Below are 13,989 nucleotides of genomic sequence, written 5' to 3'. Positions count from 1 at the left end.
CTTTCTGCTTTGGACTTAATCTAATAGAATCTACTTTCTCCTTCCTCCTCCTCTCCCCCCACACCCTTTTTTCCCGGTCTCCCCCCTCCTCCTGTTCTTCATATCCAGTAACTTTTATTTCTTGAGCTCTAGGGTTTTCTCTGTGAGAGTGTGTATGCATGCATGCATGCATGCAGGGGCCAGGAAGTCAACCTTGGTTATGCGTCCTCAGGTACTGTCCGCTGTTTTTTGTGACAGGGTATCTCTGGGATCAGGGGCTCTGGTCAGTGAACCCAAGCAATACATCATTAGGACTGACTTTCTGCTGCATTCCGGGGGCATCGATCAAGTTCAGGGCCTCAAGCGTGCACACCAGGTACTTTGCCCGCTGAGCTGGATTTCCAGACCTGATGTGTACTTCCTTTTTCAAAAGGTTGTCTTTATTTTTATTTATTTATGTGTGTGCACAACAGTAGCATCCCCACAAGATATCAAATCCCCACAAGGTGTCTGTGAGCTCTTGATCTGGGTGCTGGGAATCCATCTTGGATTGGTTCTGGCAGAGTAGCAAGTGTTCCTTTGCTGTTTTATTTTTGTTGTTTTGTTTTTAGAGGCAGGGTTCTCTGTGTAATCCTCCTGGCTGCTTATAGGCCAGGCTGACCTAGGACTCAGAGATCTGCCTTCTCCTGTGTCCTGAGTGCTGGGATTAAAGGCATGCGCCACCACACCCACAGCGGATGCTCTACCCATCAAGCCTTCTTCCTCTCCATCCCCTGGTCCACTTTTGTTGGCCTTTTCTCTGGGGTTATAACACTTTGCAGTCTGCAGGCTTACACAACCAGACAAACCTTTTTCCATTTTCTTTTGTGTTTGTGTGTTTGTATGTGTGTGTGTATGTTTGTGTGTGTTATGTATGTGTTTATGTGTGTTTATATGTGTGTGTATGTTTGTGTGTGTTTGTATGTGTCTATGTGTATGTGTGTATGTTTGTGTGTGTTTGTATGTGTCTTGTGTCTATGTGTATGTGTGTGTATGTTTGTGTGTGTTTGTGTTTATGTTTGTATATGTGAATGTGTTTGTGTGTATGTGAATGTTTATATGTATGTGTGTATGTTTGTGTGTTTGTGTTTATGTTTGTATATGTGAATGTGTGTGTGCATGTGTGTGTATGTGTGTGTGTGTGTGTGTGTGTGTGTGTGTGTAAGTATGGTTCTTTTACTACTATCGTTCAGCAGCCGAGGACAAGGACACTTCTAGGGGCTTTCCTGGGTTTGTTCCCCCAGCCCTCCTCATGCTTACCCTTCCCTTCCCCCTTATGATCCAGCACTTCTCAAACCCAACACAAGGGTTTACACAGTTGGTCAGGAAAATGCACAGGAAGACTTGGGACGAATGGTAAGCACGTTTGGATTTATTTACCTAATTTGAGTCTATTTCTTCACAATAAACTTTATGTGAATGGGTGTCTTGTCTGTGCACCTTATCTGTGCCTTTTGTCTGGTGCCTGTGGAGTCCAGAATAGAGCCCTGGGTCCTCTGGATCTGGGGTTATAGATGGTTGCTATGTAGGTTCTGGGAATTGAACCCAGGACCTCTGGAATAGTAGCCAGTACTCTCTTAACCACTGAGCCATCTCTCCAGCCTGATTTCTGTTTTGTCAGAATTATGTGTGTGGAGGGGTTGGGGGGAGGACTCGTCCTATCTGCCAACTTTTATGGCGAGAACTTTCCGTATCCTATTGGATCCAATCCCCACAAAACCATTTCCGGCATGTAATTGCATGGTGACCATTGAAGAGACTTGAGGCCCAAATGAAGGTGAAGTGGAAAAGCATCTCGCCACTGTGTTGGAGCGGGGATTTGGAACCAGGCTACCTGACTTTAATATCAGATTTAATCTAGACTCTCAAGCACGGTCATGCAGCCAGAGTAACTAGAATGTTCCTGCTAGGCCGTCCTTAGAGAAGATGATCAAAGGACATTGACCCACACATTCACTGACTGACTCGTTCAAATCAACTGTAGGCCTTGTAGGCCTCGTAGGCCTCTCTGTTGGACCCTGCATCACTATTTTATGATCCTTTTCTGGAGAGGTCAACAAGTATCTCTTCAACAGAGGTAGGGCATCAATGACAGACCAAAGGGGTCCTACACAAATGTCGCCTGGTGAGCTCCTGGGTTTCACAAAGGTTTGTTTCCAGCAGCCTAAGGTGAACCAGTGGTTGAGGATTCCTCGCAGGGGCCTAGGCAGCTTACGAGAGGCTGCATCACTGAAGAGAAAGTCTCTCTGCAATTTCTCATAACCGTTGGCTGTAAACCCTCAGGGAGGATCCTCCTCCTCCCCATTCCATGAAAGAAAGTTAATGAACTAAGTCTTGCGCAGGTCTCCTGTGGGTAATTATAGCCGCCGAGAGTTCACGAGGGTAACTGCCATGTCCATCTTGGGGGATGGTGATTCTCACAAGAATGCTCACTACGAATTATGTTTTTTCCTTGTTTATGTGGATTAGAGACATTATTTTAGATGGGCTATAGATGTACTTTAAAAAAAAAAACAACTTAAAATAGTTATGGATCTCCTAGGACCGGATAAAACGGTATGATAAGAGAGGGCCCGGCCTGTCTTCCCTTTGGCCAGTTCCTCCATGGCTGCAGCTTGTGTAATAGGCACAAGGGTTCACAACCTTGACACTGGCCTAAAACTGTGTGTATGGATCGACAACGCTTCATCCACGGTAGATCACAAGGGCTACAGCTGAAGTCAGCACAGACAGCTGTCACCACAAAGATCTGCTTGGGCCACCCACTTAGAGTCACCTCTTCCTGTCCCCCAACTTTAGCGACCGATGACTCATTTTATGTTTTTTAAATTTCTCATGTCAAATCTCTCTGTCTCGAAAGTATCAAAAATTTAAATATAATAAATAAATAATACCATAAATAAATATAAATGAAATAAAAATGTTATTTCTGCTTGTGGTTTGTGCCTGTATGAGTTTATGGGTACCACATGCTTGCAGAAGCCTACAGAGGTCAGAGAGGATTTGATGACCTCAAATCCCCTGGGTTTGGAGTTAGAGGATGTTGTGAGCCACCATGTAGAGGTTGGGAATTGAACTGAGGTTCTCTGCAAGAACAGCACCAGCCCCTTAAACATCTTATTAATGCATGCATGACCTTGAACTCACGTTCCTCCTATTGCCTCAGTCTCCCATGTACTGGGAATACAGGTGTCTACCCCAATGCTGACTTCAAATTTCTTTACTGGTGAGTACAGAGAAGACTGTAACAATGCTTATAAAACATTCTCACTCCAAATTATTATATTATTTCTCACAAATCCATGTGTCTTATTCTCTGTTCCCCTTTCCTTCTTTCATGTAGCCCTCTCTGACTTGGAACTCATTTGTGGACCAAGTTGGCCTTGAGCTTAGAGAAGCCCTCTTGCTTTGCTTCCAAGAGCTGGGATTGAAGGTGTGGGCCACCATGCCTGGCCCACTCTCTGTCCCTCTTGATTGACCTTTCCTAGAGACATCCTTTCCCCAAGAAGTTATTAGACATCCTTCCTATCTACCTTTCATCCTTGCCTACATCACTGTGTGAACACTAGATAGCATATGTTGTGTATTTGGACTAATGCTAGTATTATGTTACCTCGGTTCCCAAAGTTGCATGAGAATCCACATGTAAGACCCTGAGGGTCCCTGCCCCCAGTTGGTTCTGATTGATAAATAAAGTTGCTGGTGGCCAATGGCTGGGCAGGAACACAGAGGTGGGACTTTAGGATTCATGGGCAAAGGGACCAAGAGAAGAAGAATAATTTAGAATTGCCATGCCTGAAAAGGAGTAAGGACCAGGTCTGAGAGGTGCAGAAGAGAGAGCACACCAATCATGTAAGAGCCCGGGGAAGAGTGAACCCCAACACCCCACCCCCACGCATCGGGTCTGGGGCAACAAAGATAAAATATAGATTTTTTTAGTAAGTAACAACTCAGGAATGTCAGAGGGGAGGTGTTAGCCACATGGAAGTTTAGAGGGGTCCAGCCATTGAGTTGTTTAAGGCATATTAAAATATAAGGCTGTGTGTGTGTCTTTCATTTGGAAACCCAGAACATTGGGGTGGGTAGCAAGAAAGGCACTGCAACTTCGACAAAGTTGTAACTTCAGAATGTATCTAAGTAAGACAACATCTACTTAGTGTGTATTTACAACGTGATAGGCTCAGCTCTTCACCTTGGGAAAATAGTGGTGGATGGGCTACACTCTTGTCCTAAATATGTAAATAAATGAATAATGAGATAATTGACCATGATTCTGTTGTTTGCCTTTTGTTTGTTTTAATGAGACAGGATCTCATTGTGTAGCCCTGGCTACTTATAGCCTTCCGTGTAGACCACTGTGGCCTTGAACTTACCAGGATCCGCTGCTTGCCTCTGCCTTCAGAATATTGGGATTATAGGACTATCCTACCAGGCCACTAATTGTATGATTCCAAAGTCTGGAAACATGTTAAAAAGAGGGCAATGTATAGTTCAGGTAGGCGGGGGAGAAGGGGATGTAAGGGGTTTGCCAAGTGTGGTGGTTTGAATGTGATGTCCTCCCGTAGTATCTGACATTTGAATACTTGGCCCCCAGTTTGTGGCACTGTTTGGGTAGGATTAGGAGGCGTGATCTTGCTGAAGAGAATAGGTCACTGAGGGTGGGCTTCTAAATTTCAAAGGCCTCAAGCCATTCCGAGTTCATCCTCTCTGCTTCCTGTTTATGGTTCGGGATAGTTATTAGCTTCCAGCTCCAGCCACCATGCTTGCTTCCTGCCATACTTCCTTGCCATGACGGTGGTAAACTCTTATCCGTCTGGAACCATAAGCCAAAACAAGGCGTTTCTTCCACAGGTTGCTGTGGCCATGTCGTTTCATCACAGCAACAACAAAGTAACTAAAGCAGCAGCTGGTACCAGGAGGGGGCGGTTTGCTCTGGACCTTTTGCTCTGACAGGTTTGACCATGACTTCTTTTTCCCCCAGGATTGAGGAAGACTTTGAGACTTTGGACTAGAAAAGTTGTTGAGCATTGTAAGTGGATCATAATGGGTCACCCTAGTAGAAGCTTGAAAGACTGATGAAGCTGTACAGACAGTGGAGGCTTGGCTTACCAGGTTTCAGAGGGGGAACATATTAGCCACAGGCCTAGAGACTTTTCTTGGGCAAAGAATGTGGCTGCCTTCTGCCCCGCTCCTAAGACTTTGCCCGAGGTCCAATTAAAAAGCAATGGCCCACCCGTTGGACAGAGGAGATTTCAAGACAGCCTAATAGTGACTCAGTCACATGACTAATAGTAACCACTCTGATGGAACACTGCACTGAAAAAGAGTAAGAGGCACAGAAGAAAGAAACACAAAATGAACAGTTCGAAGAAAGGGAAACTTGATGTCACACGTGGCCCAGGCTTAGGCTGAAAGAGGTAAGGAGATAAAGGAGAGGAACTACAGTGGAGTAAAGGAAGGGCAGCTTCAGGACGAGGCTCTACCCAGCCGAGCTTGCAGCTTGTGAGCGGAAAAGGCCCAAGGAATTCCTCACATCTAGGAAGGAACGACAAAAGCTGCTGTACATGTCATTCGAGGGGGACCAGAGTTTCTCTCGCAATGGCAGCAGAGCTCAACAGGGTTGCCCAAGAGGTGATGACATTAGAGTCAAGAAGGATATGTAAGGACTGGTGGAATCTTTCCTCATGGACTTCAAATAGCTACTGAGCCCAGGTTGTGGCAGGGGAGTCTGCATGGATACCTAAGAGGCCATTGCATGAGGCCATGGAGTGAAGCCTGGATTGCATTGGAGACCCCAGAATGTTGGAGATGCCTGAGCCAGGATATATGCCAAGGGGAGACGCAATCGGGACGTGGTAGTGAGCAGAGAGAGGAGAAAGAGATCTTCCAGGCAGCTCTGTAGCATCAGACAGGGAGGTTTAGGATTTGGAGTTTGCACTGCTGGGTTTCAGTCTTGCTTTGGACTAGTTCATCACTATGCCCCCATTCCTCACTATGGAAGGGTAAGGTAGATTCTGTGCCATTGTATGTTGGGATTATATAATTTGATTTATTTATCTTTTTATTTTATAGGACGTTATAATTAAGAGATCCTTTTGAGTCTCAAAAGTCACTTGTGAACAATGTAGAGACCAAAAGACTATGGGGGGACTTTTGAAGCTGAATTAATGCGCTTTGCATTATGATATGCTCATAAGTCCATGAGGACCAGAGAATGGAATGTAAGGGGTTTGGATGGAAATGGCCCTTAAAGGCTCATGTGTGTGAATACTTGGTCCCCAGTTGGTAAAACTGTTTGGGAAGGACTAGGAGGTGTGGCCCTGTTGGAGGAGGTGTGTCATTGGCGCGGGCTTTGAGGTTTCAAAAGTAACTAATACAACAGAGTAGTAGTAAGGCTTACTGGTAAGAAGGAAAAAATCTTGGGTAATGGTGGCACACACCTTTAATCCTAGCGTTTGGGAGTCACAGACCCATGGATCTGTGTGAGGTCAAGGCCAACCTGGCCTATAGAGTTCTAGGGAAACCCTAGACAGAGAACCCCTGTCTTGAAAAAAACAAAACAAACAAAACAAAACGAAACAAAAAAGTAAATAGTCTTTTGGGGCAAGAGAGATGGCTCAGTGGTTACAAGCACTGGCTACTCTTCCAGAGGACCTGGGTTCAATTCCAAGGCCCCACACGGCATCCCACAACTGTTTGTAACTCCAGTTCCAGGGGATCTGAACCCTCACACAGACATACATGCAGGCAAAACATCAGTGCACATACGATAAACAAATAATTAAAAATTAATAAAGGAGTAGTCCCTCTTGATGCCATAACAAACGACCTTGTTGTATAAAGGGAGGGAGGAATGTTGTAGACAAGATAGCAGGGGTGGGAGAGGAAGTCAGAGGGATGTGCTGTAGGGGTGGGGGCGATATTAGAATGGGTTAGGCAGACAGTGTTAGAGGTTTAGATCTTTTTAAGGCTGCAGAGGGAAGCCAGTGGAAGACAGCAGCGGGATGTGAAGTAGTTGTTATAGGAAGGATGGAGTAGGTGTGTGTGTGTGTGTGTGTGTGTGTGTGTCTGTGTGTCTGTATGTGTGTGTGTGTGTGTGTGTCTGTGTGTGTGCATATGTGTGTGTCTGTCTGTGTGTCTGTCTGTGTGTCTGTGTGGTCTCTGTGTGTGTATGTGTATATGTGTGTGTGTGTGTCTGTCTGTCTGTCTGTCTGTCTGTGTGTGTGTGTAAGATGACACTTTCTATTAAATAAAAGGTCTGAACTTTAAAGGTCTTATCACTCTGTAATTTCCTTTAGAACCCAACATTGTGCTTCAGGATTTATTTATATTACTGTTTTCAGATACAATGTATTCACTCTAATTGTTTGAGATAATGCAGTCTACCATTATATCAAAGTTTCTTTACCTATTTATGCTCCTATTAGATGTTAAAACTATCTCTATACTATGTATTCAGCTCTACCTTATATCTGACTGTCTTAAGGTGGATTAAGGGTTTTTCTGGGATGTACACCTTTATGAGGGTAGCTGTGTCTTTTCAGTAGATTCTGTGTATTTTCCAGATGGTCCCTAACTGCACTCTAGAGACAGAAATGTACGGACCCTAACTGTGCATGAGAACCTCCACTCCCGTTATTCTCAGCAGTTAGAATTATTATGTGGGTTTAACGACGGCCTAGCTGATAGATTTCAAATTGGTGACTCATGCTTGCAACACCATGACCCAGAAGGCTAGCAATCCGAGCCTGTCTGGTCTACGTAGTAAGTTTCAGGCCAGTCTGGGCTGTGTAGTGAGACTCTGTCAAAGAAATGAAATGAACGTTTTTTTAAAAAAGCACATTATAGTTAAAATTTGCATGTCGTGATCCCTATCTTTTGCTCTTTAGATTTTTTTTTGTTTTTCCTTTTTGAGACAGAGTTTCTCTGTATAGTCCTAGCTATCCTGGAAGTCACTCTGTAGACCAGGCTGGCCTCAACCCACTCATTCCACCTGACTCTGCCTCCCAAGTGCTGAGGTTAAAGGCGTGCTAGACTGTATTTTCTGAGAATTCATTGCTCTTAGCTCATGCTCATTCTCCTGGGATTTTTTTTCCTTATTAATTCGGCAGACTTTATATATTCAGGATAATACTTTTATGGGTTAATAAAAGTTGTACATGCTGGCCCTACAAATGTTCAGGACTGTGCCCCCAAACTTCTCCCCAGCACTGTCTTCATGTTTTACAATGGCGGCTTACATTTAAATTCCCACTCTTGCCTGATTTAGCAATATCATTCTTTCCTTACCCTGAGGTCCTACAATCATTCTGTAAATGAGGTAGAATAGAGATTTCTTTCTCTCTTTTCTTTCCAAATGGAAAAGTGCCTGACCTGCTATGATTCATTGAACAGTCTTGTGCTTTCCCTGCTGGCTTTTCCCGTGGGCATGGGCTTGTTACCTGCCCATCACTTTGCCCTGGGTTGTGCTAGGCAATGCCATAGCTTTAGGATAAGCCTTTCTGTTATCTTGGTGATTTCTGGCTCTTTTTTTTTTTAAAGATTTATTTATTTGTTTTATATAAATACACTGTAGCTGCCTTCACACATACCGAAAGAGGCCATCTGATCTCATTACAGATGGTTGTGAGCCACCATGTGGTGGCTGGGATTTGAACTCAGGGCCTCTGGAAGTGCAGTCAGTGCTCTTAACCACTGAGCCATCTCCCCAGCCCGATTTCTGGTTCTTAATTCTTTAGTATGAACTTAAGAACTAACTTGTCAAACCCCACAGGGGAAATGTAGACATTAGCTGTAGTTGCAACATGGTTACATATTTTCTGGAAGGTATTGGCAGCATAGAGTCCTCTCATGACGAACATGAAGGGTCTCGTCATTAACTTCTCAGTGTTGTGGGTCGTCAAACTTGATCCATCTCCATTGCCCTTTGTTATGTCTGTTTTCGAGTTCCTGAAAGGAAAATCATCAGTCTTCAATACTATTAGTATACATATGAATGTGTGTGTGTGCACACATGTGATTTCGAGCGCGTGCACACAAATTGTTTTACTGCAATTTTTAATGGACACTTTATAAAAGTTATATCCTTTCTTAGTTATCTGCATGTACACAAAACCACTGTTAATTTGGGGATATTAATTTTTATCTAGGTACCTTGTGGAACTCTTAAATGGTTCTAAGATTTCACCTGAGGAATCTGGATTTAAAGAAACAATGTGTACAGTTGTTTTTTTTTTCTTTTCTCTTTTTTCGGAGCTGGGGACCGAACCCAGGGCCTTGCACTTGCTAGGCAAGCGCTCTACCACTGAGCTAAATCCCCAACCCCAATGTGTACAGTTTTATTGTAAGTTCTCCACAAACTTTTGAATCTGAGCTTCCATTTATTGTTTTGTATATATGCTGGGGTAAAAAATGAACATAGATACTCATTCTTTGTACATTATAAAGTATCTTTATACGTTAATATTTTTATTACTAACTCCTATGCATTCTTCTATTAATTTTCATGGGAAATTTAAAAGTCGACAACAAAATTTAAAATAGATAATAAAATTTTAGAACTTTAAAAATTAGAAACCTCACATTGTTGATGACCTAATTAGCGTGTGGCTTTCCAGTCATCAACAGTGTGCGACTGTAGACTGAGACACTTACTGGACATCTTATAAATCTGGGGATGTGACAAGAAAGAACGAGCAAAGGAAAATCATCAGTCTTCAATACTGTTAGTATACATATGCATGTGTGTGTGCACACATGGGATTGCATACACACACACACACACACACACACACACACACCACTTGTTAAGGTGTAAAATCATGTGAGTTTTATAAGTTACTGATATGAGGAAAACATGCATCATGAAAATGAAAAATCAAATCTGGGCAGTTGCTCCCCATCCCGAGTAACTATGGGCACTCCTGGTTGTCTACTGGTCATGCTCATAAATCTATTCCTAACTAGAGTCTCAGGGTAGATGATAGGCCTATAAGAGACCACGGAGGCATTATTTCAGGGGATGGGCATCACTGATAGATCCCTCAGTTGAGGCTCGATTGGAGTTTCATTGATGCTTGCTGCCTAGGGCTACCCAGGCTGCCCTCCATGAAGACTGGCTATGGCAAAAGGCCCCATTAATGCTCAGTCCCAGGACAGAGTAGGGCCCACCAAATCTTTAACCTGTGATCTAGGAACATGCTTTCCTAACAAGGTGTTGGCAGCGGTGGCTTCGAGGAGAGGGATGAAATCAGGAAGTTCATGCAACTCATAGCCAGGGTGTCAGCCAGTCCTCTGGTTGAAACAGGAAGTGCCTTAAGATTGGCTCCTCCTGAGGGAGCCTCTCAAGGGCCTGGCTTGTTGCATCTGAGGGACTTTTTTTGTTTTTCCCGAGGATGTTCAAGCTTCGACTGAGTGAGGTCCAGGATGTAGTCTGAACCAAGAGGCACTTGTTAGGCTCTTTAGTTCTCCACCACTGAATCTGCTCGGTCAAAGACCGAGTCATAGCTCGTCTCCAAAGCTATGCAAATAAACAGCGTGGCCTATTTTTAGGATGTCATTGCTAACAAAAATAGCTCAAAACCCAGACATTTGAATGTCAGCAGACTTCAGCTCAAGATGCTATCCTGTGGTAACCATGCCAAGGGATGCTAACATTTTCTCGGGGGTCGTTGTTTAATCTTCCAGTGTCTTCACTGATGTTATTCCTGTTTTCATTTGGGAAAACCAAGGCTCACAAATGTTGGGTGGCCCTCCCCAAGTCAGCCTTTCACCAGCAGAGTCCAGGATGCTCTGCCAGTTACCAGCCTGACAGCACAGCTCTCGATTTCGAACATATTTCCTTCCCACTTTGCCACATTCCATCCTGACACTGGTAACGGGATGTTGTTATTCCATGGGACCCGGTCCAGTTTCCTGAAAGGAATTTAGTTGCTACATTAGATTCAAGTTACATAATCAGGAAATTACTTATCCTTCTTAGTGTCTTATTTGCTTTATTAAAAAAAAAAAAGCCGTTGGAGGGGCTAGAAAGATGGCTCAACAGTCAAGAGCGCTCACTGTTCTTCCAGAGGACCAGACTTAATTCCCAACACTCACAGGACAGCTCACACCTGTCTGTAACTCCAATTCCAGGAGATCTGACACCCTTACATAGAAACACGTGTAGGCACAATAAAAATCAGTTCTATATTTAAAAAAAGAAGCCTGTTTGTAAAGAAAGAGAAAGAAGAGAGAAAAGAGGAAAAGAAAAGAAGAGGAGGAGGAGGAGCCATTGGATTTATGTTATCTTGCTCATTTCATTGTGCTTCCTTTTTACAGAGAGTCTCAAGATGTTTTTCCAACACAGCATGGTCTGTGGCAATTGCTTGACAATTAAAGGGCTGTCTGGAGTTGCGTGGAACACAGTCTTAGGACATGCCATGAAGCCCATCAGACTTTGGACAAGCTCCACAGGCGAGACCAGAAGAGAGGCTGCCTGTCCCGATCACCTTAACCCAAAGACCAAGTTCAGGATTCCATGCTTGCCGAGATGATTGACAGGCATTGTAGGAGGAACGACATCTGGGAAATTTCTCATCAGGAGATACTGATCTCATGTCAATGGAATATGGAGAACAAATGTTGGTTTCGTTTGCCAAACAAAAGCACAGAGAGTACCCCGCACCCTTGTGGACATAATACACAGTTTCAGTTTGATATCTCTCGACCGGAATGTGATGCTGGCTGTTTCCTGATGAGGTCCTGTTGGCTCTACCAGCTTCAGTTACTTTGTGGCAAGGTCACTGAACACCTGCACCGGGGGTTGACTGAAACAGTGTGGGAGACTGTATCTGTTCAAAGCTCAATTTCCAAATCTTCTGAACTGGAAGATTCTTAAACAAGCAAACAAACAAACAAAAAACCCTAAAACTGAATTCTGTCGCTGTTGTTCCAGGGCAGATGGGAATGTGATAATACTGTCCTTGCATGAATAGGGTGGAGGTAGACATGAGGATGCCTCTTTAAAAATTCAATATGCCAGTGATCTGTATTTCTATCCTCTAGAACAACAACAACAACAACAACAACAAAACAACAACAACAACAACAAAAGGATTTTTCTAATCTAACATTTGTATGCTTGAAAGTTACTTGGGAAGCTGAGTCAGGAGTGTTCCAAGTTGGTAAGGGTCACAAGGTTTACCCAGGCTACAGAGTGAGTTCACGTCCAGTCTGGGCAACTTAGTGAGACCACGTCTCAAAAGAAAAGGTGTGAAAAGGGCTGGGGTGTAGCTTTGCACTCTTGCCTAGCCTGGGTGAAGTCAATCTGCAATACTGAAGAAAAAGATCAGACCCATTTTTAAAGTAATCACAGTTACAAAGGCAAAGGTGCCTGGATTCATCTGGGTCAAGGTACGAGCTGTCCCCTCTTGTCTCATTACTCACAGGACATTATCCTTGCACTCTTGGCCCGAGATGACTCTTGATTGTTACATCATTCCTTCTCCCTGAGCTTTGTTCAAATATCTGACAAAAGCAACTTAAGGGAGGGAGGGTTTGTCTCACTGTTTGGGAGAACAGTCCATCAGGGCGGGGAAGGCACGCAGCAGGAGCAGGAGCCAGCCAGTTACACTGCAGCTTCCAGCAGGAGGCAGAGGGAGATGAACGCTGGGGCTCCAATGGGACTCCACTCTTAGTTCAATCTAGGGCCAAAGTCCAGGGGTTGATGCCATCCGCATTTTGGGGGTGGGTTTTCCTTACTCAGTTACGCCTTTCTGGGAACACCCTCATAAACACATGCATAGGTGTTGATTCTAAAGCCCACCAAATTAATGGGTTTGATGAAGATTAACCATTTTCTATTTAGAACCTTTAGGTGTTGCTCACATTTCTTTGGCCAACATGGAATCCCCTGAGCCCATCTGACTGCAAGGGAAGTTGGGAAATGTAGTTTTTGTTCTGCACAGCCATGTTTGGCCAACTACAAAACTAGGTTTCTAGGGCTGGAGAGATGGCTCAGTTAAGTGCCTGTTGAGCAAATGTGAAAATGTGAGTTTGGGTGCCCAGCAAACATGCAGAAGTTGGTTGTGTCTGTGTCCCCAGCACTACCAAGGAGGAGACAGGGAGACCTCTGAAGCTCACTGATCAGCTAGCTGAGCAGAATTGATCAGGCCCAGGTTCAGTAAAAGACCTGATCTAAATTTTAAGGTAGAAAGCCATTGTGGAAGTCATACAGTTCTAACAGCTAGCCTTCCCATATGTGTGCACACGTTAGTGCATTACACACACACACACACACACACACACACACACACACACACACCTTTAAACTTCAATTCAAATAGAAGAGGAGGAGGTAGTTACTTGGAGCCACTTACACATCTGTGGCTTCTCTTTATTTTCCCAGCACTAGGAGTCAGGTACAAATGATCCCATTCATTATTCAAGAAAAAGAGAGATCAAGTTACTTGCTGAGGAAACACAAGGTAGTTCTTTGTGAGCCTTTTGGGTGTGACTTTATTTCTGTTCCCTCTGTATTTGTGTCTACTTTTCTGTGTTATAGCGCTAGAATTGGGGTGGAGAGATCTCTGCTCTCTTGGGATTGCCACAGCACACTGGTACCTCATTTCACCATACCGCTTAAGAGCAGATGTCCCGGAAGGTGCCCCATGCCTTTCCTTTAGAGTTCAAAGGAAGCACACGTTTAATTTTGTTCAAGGAATTCTGTGACCCTTATTGAGCAATGGGTATTACGTTTGAGTGTTGCTTAATCAAAACCGGGAACCAGACCAAGGGAGTACCATTCTTTGATTTGATTCAGATTATACCTGACTTGGAGTTAGCTTAGAAAATCCATCCCCCAAAACTTCTCTCCTTTCCTCCCTTCATTCTTTTTTTTCTTTCTTTCTCCATCTTTATTAAATTGGGTATTTCTTATTTACATTTCTTAACTTTTTTTTTTCCGGAGCTGGGGACCGAACCCAGGGCCTT

At 43.9% G+C, this 13,989-nt stretch overlaps 1 protein-coding gene across 3 annotated transcripts in view; it reads left to right on the top strand.

Annotated features, from left to right (window-relative positions):
- Window positions 1-11,794, top strand: part of Socs2 (suppressor of cytokine signaling 2) — a 36,315-nt gene extending 24,521 nt beyond the window's left edge. For all 3 annotated transcript variants that reach the window (XM_032911620.1, XM_032911621.1, XM_032911622.1), the window contains exon 4: window positions 11,338-11,794. In XM_032911620.1, the coding sequence (XP_032767511.1) occupies window positions 11,338-11,388 (51 nt within the window). In that variant the 3' untranslated portion in view covers window positions 11,389-11,794. The remainder of the gene's footprint in view (window positions 1-11,337) is intronic.
- Window positions 11,795-13,989: the final 2,195 nt, after the last annotated feature.

The sequence above is a fragment of the Rattus rattus genome, chromosome 1 (genome assembly GCF_011064425.1).
Source record: "Rattus rattus isolate New Zealand chromosome 1, Rrattus_CSIRO_v1, whole genome shotgun sequence".
NCBI lineage: Eukaryota > Metazoa > Chordata > Mammalia > Rodentia > Muridae > Rattus > Rattus rattus.
The sequence above is the reverse complement of the archived record's forward strand: the minus strand, read 5'-3'. Positions and strand labels throughout refer to the sequence as shown.